Here is a 24,331-nt window from a genome sequence, read left to right as displayed (position 1 = left end):
GACAGGATAAAACAACAATGAAAACGTTAGCTAGCTAGCTGCTAACTAACGTTACGGTAGCTAGCTGTCAACAACACAGCCTCGCTCTGTCAACTTACCCTTGCAGTGACTTTGTACACTGTATATCCTTTCTTATGCTTGTTGGGGTCCGTAACAGTATAAAAACGTGCAAGTTCTCCTCGTTCCCGCTGCGATATCATTCTGATTGAAGCATAGCCATTAGCTAGCCAGCTGATTCCCAGTCTAAAAAGCGGGGGCTGCTTTGCTTCGTTCCAGATAGCCGCTGCATCACAGAGATAGAACAATGAGCCAGATATTTCACCGGATATATGAATGTGAAGTATCCGGTCCACTCACTATCAAATATGGTGATGAGAGGAAGCCCACCAGTGGCCAGCAGTGGTAAAATATGGAGCGAGATGGATTTTGGACGACGTTCAGCTAATTTTCTCATCGATGAAACATTTGATCTCCATAGAGTTTTCTGTTTCCAAAACTAAAATATGTAACAAACAGAGTGGACTGCGTTTTGTAAACTTGACCCTTTGCCAATGTTTCAAAAAATGCGTTGTTTAGAGGGAGTGCAAGGGCGAATTGAGTTTTTGCACACGCACAATTCAGAGTAGGCGTTCCCTAAAGGAAATATGCAAATAAATACTAGAGCGCGCCAATAGGATCTCACTAGCTCGTGCTTGGCTCTGCCCACCTCCTTGCTTGTTTTGCCCACTATGACAGATTTTTTATAACTATCTTGAGTTAGTTATACAAATCTTTGGCTGCAAAATGACAAGCTGAAAATCCTGCCCCTCAACTTCCCGTTGAGGTGGTTCTTCTTATTCGATGGTAGTCCGCAAACAAACGTATGAGGTGCATTCCCACACCAACTGGACAGGGGGTAAATAAATTTACAAATGAAAAGTAAATTCCATTACAGGAAGGGAAACATTTACATTAATCCGAATAAAACAAAAAAAACAAAAAAATTATCAAGACAAATCTTCCCACTCCTTCAGTCATTCGATAACTCAAACTTCCCTACTCAGGCTGGGACTGCTCGAGACATTACTCCATGGAGCTCTTCAGATGTGAAATCTTTAAATCCCAGATATTGTTCAGCTGCAGAAACAATGATGTCGATCTTTCTTGACTTCTTTCAAACTTGAGCAGTACCGTTTATCACCATTGCTATAAAAGAGACAAAATCCACCTTCTTTACGTTAAGCATTTCTGATCCTGCTGGCTGAGTTCTTCTCCTTCTTCTTTGATATGATGGGGGTCCGCAAACAATTGTTTAAGTGCATCCCGCCACCTACTGTGCTGGAATGTACGATCAATCATGATCTGCCCAATTCTGTACTACCATGGAATTACAGTTATAAACCTAATAAATCCCTAACTTCTACCACACCCTCAACCCCAAAAAACCTCCCCAACCCCATTAAACTTTATCTATATCATGCTGAAACACTCCATCCTTAGGATTGTTCAGCATGTCAACAACCATTTCAACAGTAACATCTGTTACCCCCAATATCTCTTTTGCCGTCTCCACAATAACCTTCAACCTGGCATTTCTGCTTTCCACAACCCAAGTTGTATTGATAATCTTACCAATAAAAGCTATGAAGTCAACTTTATTCATTATCAAAGTGTCCTTTGACACCGCACATTCATGAGCACAAGATTTCTGAACAGGCCTCAACCATGCCAGGACCATCAGAAGCTCCAGCCCTGACAGTAGGTCCACTTACTACAGGTACATCCATGTAAGCTCCATCAGTCTGCATTGTAGTTCTATCAATCTGTTTTACGGCCTCTGCACATGATACATCATGACTGATCCTATATCTCTGAGCCTCTCTAGCCTCTCTCTGTACCTGGCATCCACCAAATGCTTCACTGTGTTCTCCCCCACAATTACAGCATTTAACCTTCACATTGCTTCCACATTCACCGTAATCATGTGCCCTCCACACTAGGCACTTCTTTCCTTTACACTGAGCAGCTACACATGTCCCATTCTTTAGCATTTAAAACACTGCAGTGCATATGGGACAAATTCTCTAACATTGAAACAAAGGAATCCTATCTGTACTTTTCCCGGCAAGACTTTCTCAAACCTCAGTATCACTGATAAGCTTTCACTTCTTTGACCCTCTTTCCTACTTATCACTCTGCCTCCCATCACATTTTCTTTAATATCATCTGTGGACATAGATGTTTGGGACCCCAGTGATGACTCCCCTCAATGTAGCATACACACCAGGGACATGGCTTTTAATCTTCTTCCCATTAAGCTTTTCCATTTTCAAAATCTTCTCTTGCTGAGCCTGGCTGTCACACAATATTAACAATCTACCATTTCCAATGAACCGAGCTAATTTCACTTCACCTACCTCTTTCTCTACTGCAATAGTTAGTCGGATAGGGTGTAAGTGAGGCCCTGTGGTCTCATCAAACACTATCACCACTTTCCACTCCAACACATCACTAATCTTGCTTCCTACCTTGGCCCTCTTTCTTTACTAGACGCTCCACTGCTTTCTGTATCATGATCTCTCTTCTATGTCTTTCCACTACCGACCATTCCGGTCCTTGACCCTCATCCTCCCGCTCCATACCATCAGAACTGACACCCATATTGTTCGCATTCCAGCACAGCTGTTGCTTCACCAACTTCTTCTCCATTTCCTCCGTTATCTTACGTGCCATGCATTTTCTTCCCACAAAAAACGCAACAAAGCACCTATGCAAAGCCCTCACTCTGTCACTCAGAAACGTATTCCTGTGTCTTATTCCAGCCTGCCTGCCAGCTGAAAATCTATGCCACTGTGTGTGGGTGTGTAGGCTACCCGCCCCTCCCCCTCTGAAGCATAGTCTACTACTGACGTTACAAGCGTGATTCAGAAATTAAGGAGAGAGATTTTTTATTTGAGAAGAATGGATTAACTCTTTCAATGCCAGTTAAGGATATTACATTTCACATTGGATTTATTAACTTCAAAAAGGTAAGACGTGTTTTTAGTTTAATTCTGTTTTTAGTTTAATTCTGGTGCCGCTGTGCACACACAAGCTTGTTAGCCAGCTAACTAGCTAGTTTTGTTCCATCGTTAAGCCAACTCTCTGAAGTTCAAAGACATTCAAAGTTCTTTCATAGAAGCCGGTCCTCCGTAGGTATAATTCTGTGGGCGTAATTCAGATAATGCATGTCATAACAACAAGATGACCTCCACCCTCTCTCGCTTTCTCCCCACCCGCAAAATTTCAGTCGCATCTCGCGCCCTACACTTGTCTGTCCAATGCATGTAAATAGCTTGCCCGTTCCATAGCAAGCTGCTCTATCCACACTGATTGTGAAGTAATTTAATGTTGAGCTAAATGTTTAAAAAACAATGATTTCAGAGGTTTAAAAACGAACAGAAAGGAACAATATTAACCGTACATTTTGTGGGGTTTGAACCAGTTTAGAACTTTGTTTTGCTGGTCGGAACAGTGGAACAGAACAAAAAATATACACTGCTCAAAAAAATAAAGGGAACACTTAAACAACACAATGTAACTCCAAGTCAATCACACTTCTGTGAAATCCAACTGTCCATTTAGGAAGCAACACTGATTGACAATAAATTTCACATGCTGTTGTGCAAATGGAATAGACAACAGGTGGAAATTATAGGCAATTAGCAAGACACCCCCAATAAAGAAGTGGTTTTGCAGCTGGTGACCACAGACCACTTCTCAGTTCCTATGCTTCCTGGCTGATGTTTTGGTCACTTTTGAATGCTGGTGGTGCTTTCACTCTAGTGGTAGCATGAGACGGAGTCTACAACCCACACAAGTGGCTCAGGTAGTGCAGCACATCCAGGATGGCACATCAATGCGAGCTGTGGCAAGAAGGTTTGCTGTGTCTGTCAGCGTAGTGTCCAGAGCATGGCGGCGCTACCAGGAGACGGGCCAGTACATCAGGAGACGTGGAGGAGGCCGTAGGAGGGCAACAACCCAGCAGCAGGACTGCTACCTCCGCCTTTGTGCAAGGAGGAGCAGGAGGAGCACTGCCAGAGCCCTGCAAAATGACCTCCAGCAGGCCACAAATGTGCATGTGTCTGCTCAAACGGTCAGAAACAGACTCCATGAGAGTGGTATGAGGGCCCGACGTCCACAGGTGGGGGTTGTGCTTACAGCCCAACACCGTGCAGGACGTTTGGCATTTGCCAGAGAACACCAAGATTGGCAAATTCGCCACTGGCGCCCTGTGCTCTTCACAAATGAAAGCAGGTTCACACTGAGCACGTGACAGACGTGACAGAGTCTGGAGACGCCGTGGAGAATGTTCTGCTGCCTGCAACATCCTCCAGCATGACCGGTTTGGCGGTGGGTCAGTCATGGTGTGGGGTGGCATTTCTTTGGGGGGCCGCACAGCCCTCCATGTGCTCGCCAGAGGTAGCCTGACTGCCATTAGGTACCGAGATGAGATCCTCAGACCCCTTGTGAGACCATATGCTGGTGCGGTTGGCCCTGGGTTCCTCCTAATGCAAGACAATGCTAGACCTCATGTGGCTGGAGTGTGTCAACAGTTCCTGCAAGAGGAAGGCATTGATGCTATGGACTGGCCCGCCCGTTCCCCAGACCTGAATCCAATTGAGCACATCTGGGACATCATGTCTCGCTCCATCCACCAACGCCACGTTGCACCACAGACTGTCCAGGAGTTGGCGGATGCTTTAGTCCAGGTCTGGGAGGAGATCCCTCAGGAGACCATCCGCCACCTCATCAGGAGCATGCCCAGGCGTTGTAGGGAGGTCATACAGGCACGTGGAGGCCACACACACTACTGAGCCTCATTTTGACTTGTTTTAAGGACATTACATCAAAGTTAGATCAGCCTGTAGTGTGGTTTTCCACTTTAATTTTGAGGGGGACTCCAAATCCAGACCTCCATGGGTTGATACATTTGATTTCCATTGATAATTTTTGTGTGATTTTGTTGTCAGCACATTCAACTATGTAAAGAAAAAAGTATTTAATAATATTATTTCATTCATTCAGATCTAGGATGTGTTATTTGAGTGTTCCCTTTATTTTTTTGAGCAGTGTATAATTATGTTCAGAACTAAACGATTGGAGAAGAAAAATAGGTTCCAACCCCTGCTCTTCTCCACCTTTTCCTCCCTCCTTAATCCTCCACCTCCTCCCCCTCCCTCCTCAATCTCTCAGCCTACTGAGTCCACTGGCCTCACTCACACAGAACTACCCTAGAGCAGGGGTTGGAACCTATTTTTCTAGAACAGCGCCGGAGAAGATGGCTGCCGTTTTACAGCCCTCTAACCAATTGTACTATTATGTGTGTTTTTCGGCGTTATTTGTAATTTATTTTGTACATAATGTTTCTGCCATCGTCTCTTATAACCAAAAAGAGCTTCTGGATATCAGAACAGCGATTACTCACCTCGTATTGGACGAAGATTTTTTCTTCAATGAGGCGGCCGCGAAGGATATCATACAGACACCCGACAAGGCCCAAATCCCCGTCATTCGCGTGAGGAAGAGACGGAGATATCGTGGACGTAGATCGGGGTGCCTTGTAAGGATCCGACGGCGAGCGAGTAAACTGCCTCTTCCATCAATCCTATTAGCCAACGTTCAATCATTGGAGAACAAATTGGACGAGTTAAGATTACGGTTATCCTACCAACGGGACATTAAAAACTGTAATATCCTATGTTTCACCGAGTCGTGGCTGAACGACGACATGGATTTCATACAGCTAGCGGGCTATACGCTACATCGGCAGGATAGAACGGCTGACTCCGGTAAGACAAGGGGTGGCGGTCTGTGTATATTTGTAAACAACAGCTGGTGCACAAAATCAAATACTAAGGAAGTCTCGAGGTTTTGCTCGCCTGAGGTAGAGTATCTTATGATAAGCTGTAGACCACACTATTTACCAAGAGAGTTTTCATCTATATTTTTCATAGCTGTCTATTTACCACCACAAACCAATGCTGGCATTAAGATTGCACTGAATGAGTTGTACAAGGCCATAAATCAACAGGAAAACGCTCATCCAGATGCAGCGCTCCTAGTGGCCGGGGACTTTAATGCAGGGAAACTTAAATCCGTTCTACCTAATTTCTACCAGCATGTTAAATGTGCAACCAGAGGAAAAAAAACTCTAGACCACCTTTACTCCACACACAGAGACGCATACAAAGCTCTCCCTCGCCCTCCATTTGGCAAATCTGACCATAACTCTATCCTCCTGATTCCTGCTTATAAGCAAAAACTAAAGCAGGAAGCACCAGTGACTCGGTTAATAAAAAAGTGGTCAGATGACGCAGATGCTAAGCTACAGGACTGTTTTGCTAGCACAGACTGGAACATGTTCCGGGATTCTTCAGACAGCATTGAGGAGTACACCACATCAGTCACTGGCTTCATCAATAAGTGCATCGATGATGTCGTCCCCACAGTGACCGTACGTACATACCCCAACCAGAAGCCATGGATTACAGGAAACATCCGCACTGAGCTAAAGGGTAGAGCTGCCGCTTTCAAGGAACGGGACTCTAACCCGGACGCTTATAAGAAATCCCGCTATGACCTCCGACGAACCATCAAACAGGCAAAGAGTCAATACAGGACTAAGATTGAATCGTACTACACTGGCTCTGACGCTCGTCGGATGTGGCAGGGCTTGAAAACTATCACAGACTACAAAGGGAAGCACAGCCGCGAGCTGCCCAGTGACACAAGCCTACCAGACGAGCTAAACCACTTCTATGCTCGCTTCGAGGCAAGCAACACTGAAGCATGCATGAGAGCACCAGCTGTTCCGGATGACTATGTGATCACGCTCTCCGTAGCCGATGTGAGTAAGACTTTTAAGCAGGTCAACATTCACAAGGCCGCAGGGCCAGACGGATTACCAGAACGTGTACTCCGAGCATGTGCTGACCAACTGGCAAGTGTCTTCACTGACATTTTCAATATGTCCCTGACTGAGTCTGTAATACCAACATGTTTCAAGCAGACCACCATAGTCCCCGTGCCCAAGTACTCTAAGATAACCTGCCTAAATGACTACCGACCCGTAGCACTGACGTCTGTAGCCATGAAGTGCTTTGAAAGGCTGGTCATGGCTCACATCAACAGCATTATCCCAGAAACCCTAGACCCACTCCAATTTGCATACCGCCCCAACAGATCCACAGATGATGCAATCTCTATTGCACTCCACACTGCCCTTTCCCACCTGGACAAGAGGAACACCTACGTGAGAATGCTATTCATTGACTACAGCTCAGCATTCAACACCATAGTGCCCTCTAAGCTCATCACTAAGCTAAGGATCCTGGGACTAAACACCTCCCTCTGCAACTGGATCCTGGACTTCCTGACGGGCCGCCCCCAGGTGGTAAGGGTAGGTAACAACACATCTGCCACACTGATCCTCAACACGGGGGCCCCTCAGGGGTGCGTGCTCAGTCCCCTCCTGTACTCTCTGTTCACCCATGACTGCATGGCCAGGCACGACTCCAACACCATCATTAAGTTTGCCGACGACACAACAGTGGTAGGCCTGATCACCGACAACGATGAGACAGCCTATAGGGAGGAGGTCAGAGACCTGGCCGTGTGGTGCCAGGACAACAACCTCTCCCTCAACGTGACCAAGACAAAGGAGATGATTGTGGACTACAGGAAAAAAAAGAGGACTGAGCACGCCCCCATTCTCATCGACGGGGCTGTAGTGGAACAGGTTGAGAGCTTCAAGTTCCTTGGTGTCCACATCACCAACGAACTATCATGGTCCAAACACACCAAGACAGTCGTGAAGAGGGCACGACAAAGCCTATTCCCCCTCAGGAGACTGAAAAGATTTGGCATGGGTCCTCAGATCCTCAAAAAATTCTACAGCTGCACCATCGAGAGCATCCTGACTGGTTGCATCACCGCCTGGTATGGCAACTGCTTGGCCTCCGACCGCAAGGCACTACAGAGGGTAGTGCGTACGGCCCAGTACATCACTGGGGCCAAGCTTCCTGCCATCCAGGACCTCTATACCAGGCGGTGTCAGAGGAAGGCCCTCAAAATTGTCAAAGACTCCAGCCACCCTAGTCATAGACTGTTCTCTCTGCTACCGCACGGCAAGCGGTACCGGAGTGCCAAGTCTAGGTCCAAAAAACTTCTCAACAGCTTCTACCCCCAAGCCATAAGACTCCTGAACAGCTAATCATGGCTACCCGGACTATTTGCACTGCCCCCCCACCCCATCCTTTTTACGCTGCTGCTACTCTGTTAATTATTTATGCATAGTCACTTTAACTCTACCCACATGTACATATTACCTCAACTACCTCAACTAGCCGGTGCCCCCGCACATTGACTCTGCAACGGTACCCCCCTGTATATATAGCCTCCCTACTGTCACTTTATTTTACTTCTGCTCTTTTTTCTCTCAACACTTTTTTTGTTGTTGTTTTATTTTTACTTTTTTTGTAAAAAATAAATGCACTGTTGGTTAAGGGCTGTAAGTAAGCATTTCACTGTGATGTCTGCACCTGTTGTATTCGCCGCATGTGACCAATACAATTTGATTTGATTTGATTTGATTTGCCTTGACCTCTTTCTCCCCTCTCTCTATCCAGATGAAATCCTGTAACTAGTGATGTCCGGCCGCCCGACAACCTGCCCACTTGACCCCATCCCCTCCTGCCTTCTCCAGACCATCTCTGGAGTCCTTCTCACTTCCCTCATCAACTCATCCCTGACCACTGGCTGCGTCCCCTCTGACTTAAAAATGGTCAGAGCAGCTTCCCTCTTCAACAAACCAACACTCGACCCATCTGACATTAAAAACTATAGACCATTATCCCTTCGTTATTTTCTTTCCAAAACACTTGAGCGTGCTGTCTATGACAAACTCTTTCGTTATCCCTCTCATAATGATCTTCTTGACCCTAACCAGTCAGGCTTCAAGGAGGCTCACTCAACTGACACCACTCTCCTCTGTGTCACAGACACTCTCCGCTCTGCCAAAGCTGACTCTCTCTCCTCTGTTCTCATCCTCCTAGATCTATCCACTTCCTTGCCACTGTTATCCATCATATCCTCCTCTCCACCCTCTCAGGGCTGGGCATCTCAGGCTCTGCACACTCCTGGATTGCATCCTACCTGGCAGGTCGTCCTGTGTCGTCCTTTGTCAGCACCATGTGTTCGTACTACAGGGCTCGATTCTAGGCCCTCTCCTCTTTTCTCTTTACACCAAGTCACTCGGCTCCATCATATCCTCACATGGTCTCTCCTATCATTGCTATGCATATGACACAAAACTACTTTTCTCCTCCTCCCTTTCTGATACCCAGGTGGTGACGCATCTCTGCATGCCTGACAGACATCTCAGCTTGGATGTCAGCCCACCACCTCAAGCTCAACCTCGATAAGACAGAGCTGCTCTTCAATTCTACCGTGGGGAGGCAGTAATAGCTAGTAGCAGTAGCTAGCATGCCTTGGCGTTAACAACGCTTTGCAGCGTTTATCTATTCTTGTCTCTACAGTCTCATAGAACCAGATCACAGAGGCGAGCCGGACCCTTCTTTTACCAAGTCTGGGAAGAGAGGAAAGTGACGCTTGACCAAGGCAGGGAGTCCCCACCGAACCTGGCCAACCTCTCCCTTCAAGAGTAGCCTCCCACAACCGGCGACAATGCGCACAGGACCCGGGTTGAGCGAGGGCAGCTTCCGCATGCAACAACCCAGGCTAAACGAGACATTTGATCTGACCAAAGACCCAAATCCATCCCATAACTCAGACTCAGCCGAGGTACAGGCCTCCGGGAGAGGAAAGTCACTGTTGGAAACACCAAGCAGCCGGTGACAATGTGCATGCGAACTGGTTCAAGCAAGGGCAGCCTGAGCATGCACCAAGCCGAGACATACAATACAACAAACAAGAGTATATTTTGTTGATATGGTGTAACCGCATGACCGGGGGCATGGTTGCTAACCCGAACCCGACTTGTTGGCCTTCATCATTTCATTCGCGTTAGCCATCTCATTCCCTGGGGGGGGTACTGTCACGCCTGCTCCTGCTCCCCCTCCCTGGCGCTCAAGGGCGCCAGGCTGCCCATCATTACGCACACCTGTGACCTTAATTACGCGCATCAGCGTTCATTGGACTCACCTGGACTTCATCACTGCTTAATTACCTCCCCTATATCTGTCTGTTCCTCAGTTTGATCCCCGTGTCTGCATTAATGTTGTTTCATTTCCGTTGTCCAGACGCTGTCAGTGTTTTGTTCCTGTCTGTTTTTTCATTAAATGTTCACTCCCTGTACTTGCTTCTCGTCTCCAAGCGTCTGTCCTTACAGTACATTGAAGTCTAGAAAATTAGGCTATAAGAAATTCGGACTTGTGTAAGCCCCGCAGCTATACTCAAGTATCTGGGCATACTGCAGTGACGTCTAAAATGCTTTGAATTAATTACACCGTGCTGATCCGTTTCACCACCATAGATAGTAGGCTACTTGGCTGCTACGTTGAGTTTGACACTTTTTTTCTCAATGTGTTCTGGTACCTCAGAGCCCCCCCCCCCCCCCCCCCCCCCCCCCCCCCCCCCCCCCCCACACACTATGTGTTCCGGGACCTCCCAATTGACAAATTAAGCACCGAAAGGAACCATAAACTTTAAAGAAAAATGAGCAATATGTTTTAACTTTTTTGAGAGAGCAAAGCAGTATGATTTTGATTTACAGACCAATGAGATAAAAACACCATAGAAACCCAAATGAGGGCACTACGTTCATCCACCTCTGGCCTGCTAGCTCCCCTACCTATACAGAAGCACAGTTCCCGCTCAGCCCAGTCAAAGCTATTTGCTGCTCTGGCACCCCAATGGTGGAACAAGCTCCCCCACGACGCCAGGACAGCGGAGTCACTGACCACCTTCCGGAGACACTTGAAACCCTACCTCTTTAAGGAATACCTGGAATAGTATAAAGCAATCCTTCTACCCCCCCCCCCCCCACCCCCCCATAAAAATAAAAAAAAGAAGAAAAAAAGTGGTTATCCCACTTGCTATCATAAGTTGAATGCACCAATTTGTAAGTCCCTCTGGATAAGAGCATCTGCTAAATGATGTACATTTAAATGTAAATGTAGAAGACAGACATAAACACAGTCAAGGTGATGAAACACATTTTAATCTAATCACACTCATCACAATTTCAGTCTAATCACAAAATTAACTAAATATGTTGTAAAATTGAATAGACCTACTTTTACAGAAATATCATGGAAGCTCCAGGCTAATAATTATTTCCATGAATAAACAAAGACCTATCATCAAAATCAAAGTTTGGTTGATCTAATGTGCAATTGCCTATGTATACTTGATTAGTGCAATCAAAGAGCAATCAATGCTAAATAGACATAGCCATTGGGCTATTTTGATTAATTCATTGTAATTATTAGAGCACGAATGGGAGCAATAGAAATATAATGTATAGAATGGACAAAAAAAATTCTGGGACCTACCCAGAGCAGGGCAAAATTGAATGACTATGTTGAAGTGCTGATGTTTTTTCTCATCTTGGCCTGGACAGATTCTTATAGCACTGTCATCCAGAGCATCAGCAAGACACTTCCAGCAGCGGAGGTCACGACCCAGGAACTGCTTCCTCTGGGGGACGTGTTGTAGTTAAATGGCTCCAGGGGCCCAGCCTGTGTGGTGTTGAGGCCCTGTAAGGATGGATCACTCCTGCAACTCACTGAAAGGGTAGCCGTCATGTTGCGGATGTTTCCCTCATACATGGTGTAGTTGCTCTGTAGAAGGAGCAAGGAACAAACACGACATGGATGGAGAGTATGTTTTGAAATTACAGCATGAGCATTAACATTTTCATTGAGTGGATGCTTACATTGACATCTATGATGAACCCAATCTGAGGGACCCTCTTCATTGTGACCTCGTGCACGGCAGTAGACGCCTGGTCCCAAGCTGCAGTCTTCAACATCTCCTCAATGTCTCTGTGGGGCACACACATAGTCATTCTGGTTTACATGTAACAGCCGGTGGACTTAATATAATATATGCCATTTAACAGATGCTTATCCAAAGCGACTTACCGTCATGCATGCACATAACTATCCACTAAAACAAACAGACACAGTACCAGTCTAGAAATTGACATTTGTGGGTGAAAACTGTGACAATGTGAAGGCTCTTACTGGTCGACTGTCTTCCCCATCATGGCCATGTATGCACGCATGTTAGGGTGGCTGCAGCAGCTGGTGACAGGGATGGCTGGGTAGTAGAAGACAAAGGCTAGACACATCTCATCAGTGGTGGCCAGCCCTAACTGTGTGATTCCTTTGCGATTGGTTGTGTTATAGGTGCACTCCACAACAATCTCATCGCCCTGCAGTGGGGAAGAGATACTGCCTTAAGAAAGATCTAAAGACTAACAATACCACTCATCCATGACAACCATTTGAAATACAGGAAGTATATGGTTGCTTACTGGTTTGATGGTCTTAATATTTCCCAGATTGGTGGCCTGCTGCATCTCAAAGTTGAAGTTCTCATCCAAGCCCAAGAAGTCAATCTGCTCTCCATTCCTGCGGAGGGTAGAATCAAGAGCACATCGGTGTTGAGAGTGAAGAACCATCCAGAACGATCATCAAAGCTTATCGCTAATTATCCTGACAATGACACTTTACGCCAACAGGTGGTCAAAATACAGACATGTATTGGTCATATCAAAGGCTGGCATATGGATTGAGTGTCACGCCCTGGCTCTGGGGACTCTTAAATGTTGAGCCAGGGTGTGGATTTTTCTATGTTTTCTATGTTTTTTGTTCTAGATCGTTTAGATCTATGTTGGCCAGGGTGGTTCCCAATCAGAGGCAGCTGTAGCTCGTTGTCTCTGATTGGGGACCATACTTAGGCAGCCTGTTGGCACCAGTTAGTTTGTGGGATCTTGTTCCGTAAAGGTTTGTGTTGTTGTAACCTCAGGACTTCACGTATCGTTCGTTTTGTTGTTTTGTTCGTGTGTTGTGTACTAAATAAAATGTACGCTTATCACGCTGCGCCTTGGTTCCACGAGTCATCAGTCAACGTTCGTGACAGAAGATCCCACCCAAAAAGGACCAAGCAGCGTGTCCAGGAACAGACAGCCTGGACTTGGGAGGAGATCCTGGACGGGAAGGGATCCTGGACTTGGGAAGAGATTCAGGCCGGAATGGATCGCCGTCCTTGGGAGGAGACTGTGGAGGCGCGCTACAGAGAGGAGCAGCGGCTTCGCAGAGGGTACCGGCCGAGGAGGAAGCCCGAGAGACAGCCCCAAGATTTTTTTTCGGGGGGGCTAAAAGGGTGGTTGGCGGAGCCTAGAGTTAGAGCAGAGCCAACTCCCTGTACTCAGGCTAGGAAGCGTGAGACTGGGCAGGCTCCGTGTTATGCGGAGCCACGTACTGTGCCGCGAGTGTTCCGGCACAGTCCTGTACGTCCGGTGCTAGCACCACGCACGTGTCGTGCTAAGATGGGCATGCAGCCAGGACGGGGTGTGCCGGCTCAACGCTCGTGGCCTCCAGTACGCCTCCTCGGTCCCGTATATCCTGCGCCAGTGCCACGTGCTGTAGCGCCAGTACGAGTGCACAGCCCTGTACGTCCTGTGCTGATGCCTCACACATATTGTGTGGAAATAGGCATTCAGCCAGGACGGGTTGTGTCAGCTCTCCGCTCCAGACCTCCAGTCCGCCGCCACAGTCCGGCCCGGCCCGTTCCGGCTCCCCGCACCAAGCCAGTGGTGCGTGTTCCCAGTCCAGCCCGGCCTGTTCCATCTCCCCGCACCAAGCCAGTGGTGCGCGTCGCCAGCCCGGTCCGGCCTGTTCCTGTTCCTCGCACCAAGCCAGTGGTGCGCGTCGCCAGCCCGGTCCGGCCTGTTCCTGTCCCTCGCACCAAGGCAGTGGTGCGCGTCGCCAGCCCGGTCCGGCCTGTTCCTGCTCCCCGCACCAAGCCAGTGGTGCGTCGCCAGCCCAGTCCGGCCTGTTCCCCGCACCAAGCCTGTGGTGCGCGTCGTCAGCCCGGTCCGGCCCTTTCCTGCTCCCCGCACCAAGCCAGTGGTGCGCGTCGCCAGCCCGGTCCGGCCTGTTCCTGCTCCCCGCACCAAGCCTGTGGTGCGCGTCGTCAGCCCGATCCGGCCCGTTCCTGCTCCCCGCACCAAGCCAGTGGTGCGCGTCGTCAGCCCGGTCCGGCCCGTTCCTGCTCCCCGCGCCAAGCTAGTGGTGCGTGTGTCCAGTCCGGCACGGCCCGTGCCTGTTCCACCGGTGCCTACCCTCTTGTGTTTGTGTGGCGCGGTCGCAGTCCGCGCCTTTGGGGGGGGGTACTGTCACGCCCTGGCTCTGGGGACTCTTAAATGTTGAGCCAGGGTGTGGATTTTTCTATGTTTAGTTTTCTATGTTTTTTGTTCTAGATCGTTTAGATCTATGTGGGCCAGGGTGGTTCCCAATCAGAGGCAGCTGTAGCTCGTTGTCTCTGATTGGGGACCATACTTAGGCAGCCTGTTGGCACCAGTTAGTTTGTGGGATCTTGTTCCGTAAAGGTTTGTGTTGTTGTAACCTCATGACTTCACGTCTCGTTCGTTTTGTTGTTTTGTTCGTGTGTTGTGTACTAAATAAAATGTACGCTTATCACGCTGTGCCTTGGTTCCACGAGTCATCAGTCAACGTTCGTGACATTGAGTGACAATATCCCCTGTCATGATCATATTTTTGGGTGTCCTCTCTCCAGGGGTGCAACTTTGGTTTTAGAAGTGGGAAGGACATATACACTACCGTTCAAAAGTTTGGGGTCACTTAGAAATGTCCTTGTTTTCCATTAAAACATACATGAAATGAGTTTGAATAGGAAATATAGCAAAATGCATAGGAAATGCAGTCATTGACAAGGTTAGAAATTATGATTTTTAATTTAAATAATAATTGTGTCCTTCAAACTTTGCTTTCGTCAAAGAATCCTCCATTTGCAGCAATTACAGCCTTGCAGACCTTTGGCATTCTAGTTGTCAATTTGTTGAGGTAATCTGAAGAGATTTCACCCCATGCTTCCTGAAGCACCTCCCACAAGTTGGATTGGCTTGATGGGCACTTCTTACCTACCATACGGTCAAGCTGCTCCCACAACAGCTCAATAGGGTTGAGATCCGGTGACTGTGCTGGCCACTCCATTATAGACAGAATACCAGCTGACTGCTTCTTCCCTAAATAGTTATTGCCTAGTTTGGAGCTGTGCTTTGGGTCATTGTCCTGTTGTAGGAGGAAATTGTCTCCAATCAAGCGCCGTCCTTCTTCAAGATCCCTTTTACCCTGTACAAATCTCCCACTTTACCACCACCAAAGCACCCCCAGACCATCACATTGCCTCCACCATGCTTGACAGATGGCATCAAGCACTCCTCCAGCATCTTTTCATTTGGTCTGCGTCTCACAAATGTTCTTCTTTGTGATCCGAACACCTCAAACTTCGATTTGTCTGTCCATAACACTTTTTTCCAATCTTCCTTTGTCCAGTGTCTGTGTTCTTTTGCCCATCTTAATATTTTATTTTTATTGGCCAGTCTGAGATATGGCTTTTTCTTTGCAACTCTGCCTAGAAGGTCAGCATCCCGGAGTCGCCTCTTCACTGTTGATGTTGAGACTGGTGTTTTGAAGGTACTATTTAATGAAGCTGCCAGTTGAGGACCTGTGAGGCGTCTGTTTCTCAAAGTAGACACTCTAATGTATTTGTCCTCTTGCTCAGTTGTGCACCAGGGCCTCCCACTCCTCTTTTTGTTCTGGTTAAAGCCAGTTTGCGCTGTTCTGTGAAGGGAGTAGTACGAGATCTTCAGTTTCTTGGCAATTTCTCGCATGGAATAGCCTTCATTTCTCAGATAAAGAATAGACTGACGAGTTTCAGAAGAAAGTTATTTGTTTCTGGCCATTTTGATTCTGTAATCGAACCCACAATTGCTGATGCTGCAGATACTCAACTAGTCTCAAGAAGGACAGTTTTATTGCTGATGCTCCAGATACTCAACTTCATTGCTTCTTTAATCAGCACAACAGTTTTCAGCTGTGCTAACATACTTACTAAAGGGTTTTCTAATGATCAATTAGCCTTTTAAAATGATAAACTTGGATTAGCAAACACAACGTGCCATTGGAACACATGACTGATGGTTGCTGATAATGGGCCTCTGTACGCCTATGTAGATATTCCATTAAAAATCAGCCGTTTCCAGCTACAATAGCCATTTACAACATTAACAATGTCTACACTGCATTTCTGATCAATTTGATGTTCTTCTAATGGACAAAAAAATTGCTTATTTCGAAAAGAAGGACATTTCTAAGTGACCCCAAACTTTTGATCATGTAGTAACCAAAAAAGTGTTAAACAAATCAAAATATATTTTATATTTGAGATTCTTCAAAGTAGCCACCCTTTGCCTTGATGACAGCTTTGCACACTCTTGGCATTTTCTCAACCAGCTTCACCTGTAATGCTTTTCCAACAGTCTTGAAGGAGTTCCCACATATGCTGAGCACTTGTTGGCTGCTTTTCCTTCACTCTGCTGTCCGACTTATCCCAAACCATCTCAATTGAGGTCAGGTGATTGTGTAGGCCAGGTCATCTGATGCAGCACTCCATCACTCTCCTTCTTGGTCAAATAGCCCTTACACAGCCTGGAGTTGTGTTGGGTCATTGTCCTGTTGAAAAACTAATGATAGTCCCACTAAGCCCAAAACAGATGGGATGGCGTATCGCTGCAGAATGCTGTGGTAGCCATACTGGTTAAGTGTGCCTTGAATTCTAAATAAATCACTGACAGTGTCACCAGCAAAGCACCCCCACACCATCACACCTCCTCCTCCATGCTTCACAGTGGGAACCACACATGCAGAGATCATCCGTTCACTTACTCTGCATCTCACAAAGACACTGCGGTTGGAACCAAAAATCTCAAATTTGAATTCATCAGACCAAAGGACAGATTTCCACCGGTCTAATGTCCATTGCTCGTGTTTCATGACCCAAGCAAGTCTCTTCTTCTTATTAGTGTCCTTTAGTAGTGGTTTCTTTGCAGCAATTCGACCATGAAGGTCTGATTCACACAGTCTCCTCTGAACAGTTGATGTTGAGATGTGTCTGTTACTTGAACTCTGTGAAGCATTTATTTGGGCTGCAATTCCTGAGGCTGGTAACTCTAATGAACTTATCCTCTGTAGCAGAGGTAACTCTGGTTCTTCCTTTCCTGTGGCGGTCCTCATGAGAGCCAGTTTCATCATAGCGCTTGATGGTTTTTGCGACTGCACTTGAAGAAACGTTCAAAGTTCTTGACATTTTCCATATTGACTGACCTTCATGTCTTAAAGTAATGACTGTCATTTCTCTTTGCTTATTTGAGCTGTTCTTGCCATAATATGGACTTGGTGTTTTACCAAATAGCCCTATCTTCTGTATACCACCCCTACCTTGTCACAACACAACTGATTGGCTCAAACGTATTAAGAAGGAAAGAAATTCCACAAATTAACTTTTAACAAGGCACACCTGTTAATTGAAATGCATTCCAGGTGACTACCTCATGAAACTGGTTGAGAGAATGCCAAGAGTGTGCAAAGCTGTCATCAAGGCAAAGGATGGCTACTTTGAAGAATCTCAAATACAACATATATTTTGATTTGTTTAACAATTTTTTGGTTACCACATGATTCCATATGTGTTATTTCATAGTTTTGATGTCTTCACTATTATTCTACAATGTAGAAAAAAGTAAAAATAAAGAAAAACCCTGGAATGAGTAGGTGTGTCCAAACTTTTGACTGGTACTGTATATATACATTTTTTATCCAGTCAGATAAACACTCCAAACAGCCTACCCAACCGCTCGGAGGCGCCGCATGGTCCCAAAGCACACACTGTTTTGTATCACATTCCAATGATAAAACTGGGGGGGGACAAAAATGCGATTTCAGAATGTGGGGGGGACCATGCCTCTCTCTCTCACCTGATGTGGCCAGCTCGCACCTTCCTCCCAGCCAGATGAGTGTGCAGCACCACGGAGAAAACAGAGAGGTCAGGGACAGGGTCAGGCAGGATCTGGAGAAAGACAGAAAGCAGGGTCATTTTGAACAAATAGCTATGCATAGTTTACCAGAAAGGAAAGAGTAAGCTTGCTCTTTCCTTTTTTTAGACGACAATCTGCTCTACAATGTCACCAACATTAACCCACCCTTCTTCAATTTATACAGTGTCAAAGGGCACTGAACGTACGTCTGAGAAGTGTGATGTGTTGCAGAGGCCGTAGCTGTGGAATGCTGTGGCATTGGGAGGGATAGCGTAGCCCCAGCCAGAGGCCACAAGTAGGCCTGTAGTCATGATACCCACGTCATGCTGCCTGAGCTGGGCAGTGTAGTACAGCCTCAGGCCTGAGCTATCCCTCCGGCCTGCAGGGGGAGACACAGAGTAGAAGACGTGATGATGAGGGCTTTAGATGATCGCTTAGTTCAATCCAAGTCCTGGAGAACTTCAGGGTGTGTAGGCTTTGTTCTATTCAAGGACTAGCACAAGATTCACCTAATCATCAAGATTGGAGCAGCGTAAACCTGTTAATCCTATATTAGTGGTTTGGAAAATTTGAATTACTAGCTAGTAGCTCGTGAAATGTTACCTGCTTCCTGGGCCGGGTTGTTGTAGTGAATTTCCAGCCTGTAGAACTCATCATTATTCTGTCCTCCAATAGGGATGCCAGCTTTTTCTGGAAGCTCGAAAGCCTGGAATATAGAAGACAATGTAGAGACAGAGATCAGACTAAAGTGTGTTCATGCATGCATGTGTATATATTAATGTTTCCAGAAGGGGGCAGTCTCTCACCCCTCCTCCCACCCCCCAGGCAGACACCACTCTGATGCAGTCCTCCCCTGATACTCCCATGTAGCATTTCTGCTCGTAGGTATGGTTCACAGAGGAGGGGCAGCCATAGAGAAGCATGTGGTGGACCAGGTCCAGGTGCTCAATCACCGGCTCAATCTGAAACCGACAGGGAGAGAGAAGGAGGCATAGAGAGAAGAAGCAGGGAGAGGGAAGAGATTACTCTAATGACAAACTTATGATGTAATTGTAAAATGATTAGACCATGAAATGAGAGAGGGGTCATTTACCCGATAGATATGATTTTTCCCGTTGAGCTTTGGCACCTTCATGATCTTGCAGTGGTAATATGTATGTTCAGCAGGGACAGTAACCTGCAATGGAAGAGGAACTACTGTGTTAAAGATGCAGTCCGTGATCTTAAGCACAACAGATTTGTAAAATTTTGTATGAATTGGATTCATAACATATCATACGAATTGCAAAAAATAAAAAACGATAATAATAATAATTAATCATAGTAATTTGCAGGACGTAACATAGCATACAAAATGGATGACGTAGTACACAAAAAACAGGGACCCGTCTTGGCTCGTGAGCGCCACTTTCAAAACTACTGGCCGAAATTATACAAATGTTCTGGAGCATCACTTTAATACTATAAGTGTTGCCAATCCCTTCTGTTCCACAGTCACATGTTGTAGACTAAAGATACTACCTCCTGTATATTCAATATCACAATATTAATTCAAATTAATTTAATTCAATCATCTTTGACCTGTTCCACCCCAGGAGTAAAGTAAAAGATTTTACTTCAAACTAAAAGTCCTGCTGTGCCTGATCTAGAGGAAATGCATGATCCCCCTACAGGACATGTATGTGAGGTCACTCTTACATTCTCCACAACGAAGTCCAGATAGTTGCTGTCTGGGGGGCTGGATTTGGGCATGAACTTGAGCAGGTTGACCTCCTTGGTCCCCCTTCTATTGGCATGGTACCTTATGTCATCAGACGTCCCATAGGCATAGATCAGCTTCACTGGAATCTCCTATGAGAAGAAGAGGGGGATAGAACAAAACAACATCAATTTACATAAAACATACAAGAGCACAGAAAAACAAAAATCACAGGGTGAGGACTACGTGTGAAGGAAAAGCCTAGTAGGCAGTAAACACTCAGTAGGGCCTGCAGAATGTGGTGACATTGGTGTTTTGACACTTGTTATGACACCATTGTCTTTATTAATGCTGTTTTAGACTCCTGAGTGGCGCAGTGGTCTAAGGCACTGCATCGCAGTGCTAACTGTGCCACTAGAGATCCTGGTTCGAATCCAGGCTCTGTCGCAGCCGGCCGCGACCGGGAGACTCATGGGCGGCGCACAATTGGCCCAGCGTCGTCCAGGGTAGGGGAGGGAATGGCCGGCAGGGATGTAGCTCAGTTGATAGAGCATGGCGTTTGCAACGCTAGGGTTGTGGGTTTGATTCCCACGGGGGGGGGGGGGGGGGCAGTATAAAAAAAAAAAAATGTATTCACTAACTGTAAGTCGCTCTGGATAAGAGCGTCTGCTAAATGACTAAAATGTAAATGTAAATGTAATGTTTTTGTGAACCATCTAGGGTTACAACTGCTCACTTTTGAAAATGTTTGCCTGCCTCCCTGTGTTTAGGCCATTGTTCCAATCCCCTGATTATTTGTGTTGAATTGATCTAAATAAAATAATCAGTAGGTGGATGTAAACTAGAGATGGTCTCCATAGTGCTTTCAAAGAGCAGGTACATTAGAGTGAACACACTGAACAGAAGACAAATGAATCAGGGGATTAGGAGGAAACTGGAGCTTTGCATTGAGGCCTGTAGTGAGAGTATGAGAAGAGAAGCACAACAATGAAAAGCCAGACCACAATATAGTGTAAAAACCTGGGGCAGAGCCCAGGAAAAAGATTATGGTCCAAACAATGGAACATAACACACCTTAAACTAGGCACTGAACCATGGGAACGGCCATAGGAGCAGATCCTATTTCCCAGGGGTGTGAGCGCCTAAAGGCCATACCATTATTACCATGGCAACAGATGGGGAAGGATATTTTTGCCAACCATCACTAACTAACTCTATGTTTGTTCTACAGAATTCATTTATTTAGGTAAAAAGGGAACAACTCTCAAAACCAGGTTGCTTAGATATTTGTAAACTGACCTTTTATGAATAGAAATAGTCCATCATGATAACGGAACATGATTTTCCTCTTCAATCCTTTCAAGACTTTTAGTACAGATTACTTGTTAACAGTTTGTGTCTCTGTGTGAAACAATTGACTCACGGTGATGTGGAAGTCTTCCTCATCACAAGAATAGATGGACCTCCAGAAGGTCATGGTGGTTTGACCGTCTTCCTCGATCAGGGACAGGAGGGTGTAGCTCTGTTTCTTATCCACCAGGGGAAATGAGTTCCCTGTGGCATGATAATCCTAAAAGAGAGACAACACAGAAATACTGATGTTACCTGGAGTCCATATAAAGCTTAATAGAGTTCTGTGTTATTAAACTAAAATGTTGTGGAGTTTCTCTGAAACTTAAGCAGGAGCAACACATTCACATGTAACTTTAAAGAGTAATTTCATCTTCCAAAGGTTTGCAGGTGTTGAAAATCAAGACACCTGCAACTCCAGATGACTAGATCAGTGTTTCCCAACTCCAGTATCCCCAACAGCACACATTTTTGTTGTAGCCCCGGACAAGCACACCTAATTCAACTTGTCAACTAATCATCAAGCCCTTAATGAGTAGAATCAGGTGAGATGTCCAGGGCTACAACAAAAATGTGTTCTGTTGGGGGTACTGGAGGACTGGAGATGGGAAACACTGGACTAGATGATGATGATTACTGCTACTACTATAACCACTTTACTGTTACAGTAGCCTACTTCTAAGACCTATACCTACAATATAACTAGTGCTACTCCTGCAAGTAAAAGAACAACAACTACTAGAATACATTACCACTGATTCTCTTGTGTCTAATAGTAATGATTATAAATGAGTTAATAATAACAGGTTAATCGTTTAGATACCATGAAATAGGTGCCATTAGGTCCGACCCCTCCAATAACGATATCCGATGCAGCCATGCCTCCATTTGGGCTGAACCCGAATCCCAGCCAGCCAGTGGTCTTTACGGTCAACTGGAACATGATGGTGCCCTGGACCTCACTGAACCCCCACTTCAGGATGACGTCTGTATCAAGGTGCTCCATGAAGGGCATGAGTGGGTCCTGCTGTGCCCCGGTCCCTGGAGGCCAAGCCAGGAGCAGGGAGAGGAGTAGAGGGATCATACTGTCTTGTCACCCACAAATAGACCCTGAGACTGATAACTCTACCTGCTGAGAGACACACACTCCCAAACAAACAGCTACCTAGCTATGGAGCACCACTAAGATTCTGATACACACGCACTCACTCACTCACTCAAACAACATAGTCCTACAGGGTCATTACACACTCACACATACACTCCCTAGCTCTAACTCTCTCCTTCTGCCACCCTCCTCCTACCTCCTCCCTCCTTCCCCATATAAACCTGTTCCTACAGCTCCCTCCCACCCACTGATGGACAAATGACACTGTCAGTGGATTACTGGAAGTCCTGGGTCTGGAGTCATGTAGGAGTGAAAAATGGTTCACTCCAACAGACAGTGAGTCACGTGGCCGTGGCTTGCTATATAGAGCAGGCAGACAGGCATTGAGGCATTCAGTTACTGTTCAATTGAACATTAGGCTGTGCAAAATGAGTGACCTAAGCGACGTTGAGCGTGGTATGTTCGTCGGTGCCAGGCGTTCCGGTTCCAGTATCTCAGAAATGGCCGGCCTCCTGGGCTTTTCACACACAACAGTGTCTAGGGTTTACCGAGAATGATGTGACAAACAAAAAACATCCAGTCAAGCTAACAGGCGGGCCACAAACAGGCAAATAATGGAGCAGTACAACAGTGGTGTGCAGAACAGCATCTCGGAACGCACAACTCGGAGTGGGCCAGCGTGGTGTGGAACGAAGGAGGAGCCGTGTTGGAAGACTACAGGGAGTTCGCTCGCCTCTTTCGGGCGGTTTTCGATCACCCGCCCTAGGGTCGAGAGGCGGGCGAGTGGCTGGTCCAGCTGAGGCAGGGGATGAGGACCACACAGGACTACGCGCTGTGGTTCCGGACGCTGGCAGTGGGGTCTGGGTGGAACGAGAGGGCCCTGATCGACCATTTCCGGTGCCACCTATGGGAGGACGTCCGACGGGAGCTAGCCTGCTGGGATGCCATGCTATCGTTCTCACAACTGGTGGACATGGCCATCCGGCTGGACAATCTGCCGGCAGCCAGAGGACGTCCTGGTAGGGGTCTTCCCATTCCCACCCCGGACAACTTGGATCCCGAGCAGATGGAGCTGGGTGGAGCCGCCGGTCGAGAGAGCGGAGGAGAACAGTGACAGTGCCATTCTGGTGGCACGAAGGGACAATACACCTCATGTCGCAGTCAACGTTCTTTTGGGTCTGGAGGCGGTAGGCAGGGCACTCACGCATCACCCCAGGTATCGAACACCCACACTTGTTCAGAGCCCTTTGCGGCGCACTGTACCCTATCTATCTCCTTTCCCGATCACATGGTAGTTCCCCAGTGTAAGGCGTTCTCATCACTCCACTTGTCTTGTCTTGTCAATCACACACACCTGGTGCTCATCCCCTAATTAGTCTGTGTATAAGTGTTCCCTCTGCCCCCTTGTCTTTGTGAGTGATTGTTCTATGTGGGAGGAGAGTAGCTCGGTTGAGATACTCTCTCATTTATTTTGCCAGGGTTGATTTTCCCTTGTGTCATTACATTTATTGTATTTTCTGAGACTGTGTTTGGTCAGGGAGGATTGTTTCCCCTATACCTGTTTCGATTGCCATTGTAGGCGCATTGTATGTCTGGAAGGAATACATCTGCATCCGGTTATTTTACTCATGCGCCTGACTCAGTCCATCATTCACCACAGTCTGCTGGAGGAGCTGCTGGGGTTTGCCTGCACACAGCAATGACGTTAGCAGAGAGGAATAGGTGAAGCGAGAGGTTTCACTCTTTACAAAATATGTCCAAAATAAGCCCAATGCGTTTCTATGGGCTTATTTTGGACTTAAGCTTGTCCCCTGCCTTCCCACTTATGGGACAATGATTCCCATTGTTAGGGCGGAGACATGAATGTCACGATCGTCTTGAGAAGAAGCGGGCCAAGGCGCAGCGTGATATGCGTACATAATATTTATTGAATGTACAACACAACGAACAAAACAACAAACGATACGAAACGTGAAGTCCTACGGTTACACAAACCAAACGGAACAAGATCCCACAACACACTGTGGAAAACAGGCTGCCTAAGTATGGTTCCCAATCAGAGACAACA

The 24,331-nt window shown here is 46.6% G+C and overlaps 2 protein-coding genes across 2 annotated transcripts in view; both read right to left on the bottom strand.

Moving 5' to 3' along the window:
* rps6kc1 (ribosomal protein S6 kinase polypeptide 1) overlaps positions 1 to 277 on the bottom strand; it is a 39,306-nt gene extending 39,029 nt beyond the window's left edge. The window contains exon 1 of the mRNA XM_084149240.1: positions 99 to 277. Coding sequence (XP_084005366.1) covers positions 99 to 200 — 102 coding nt within the window. The 5' untranslated portion in view covers positions 201 to 277. The remainder of the gene's footprint in view (positions 1 to 98) is intronic.
* Positions 278 to 11,179: 10,902 nt separating this feature from the next.
* LOC311106857 (DBH-like monooxygenase protein 2 homolog) lies at positions 11,180 to 22,443 on the bottom strand. Its single transcript, XM_084149237.1, has 12 exons — positions 21,979 to 22,443; positions 21,229 to 21,375; positions 19,805 to 19,957; positions 19,200 to 19,283; positions 18,913 to 19,068; positions 18,710 to 18,812; positions 18,313 to 18,485; positions 18,047 to 18,138; positions 12,521 to 12,617; positions 12,228 to 12,418; positions 11,918 to 12,026; positions 11,180 to 11,822 (listed from the first exon to the last, which is right to left on the bottom strand). The coding sequence occupies exons 1-12, from the start codon at positions 22,237 to 22,239 to the stop codon at positions 11,607 to 11,609; spliced, it is 1,782 nt and encodes a 593-aa protein (XP_084005363.1). The 5' UTR covers positions 22,240 to 22,443; the 3' UTR covers positions 11,180 to 11,606.
* Between the last annotated feature and the right edge of the window lie 1,888 nt (positions 22,444 to 24,331).

This window comes from Coregonus lavaretus (assembly GCF_964263955.1).
Source record: "Coregonus lavaretus genome assembly, chromosome: 31".
Lineage (NCBI taxonomy): Eukaryota > Metazoa > Chordata > Actinopteri > Salmoniformes > Salmonidae > Coregonus > Coregonus lavaretus.
This window is presented reverse-complemented; position numbering and strand designations above follow the sequence as displayed.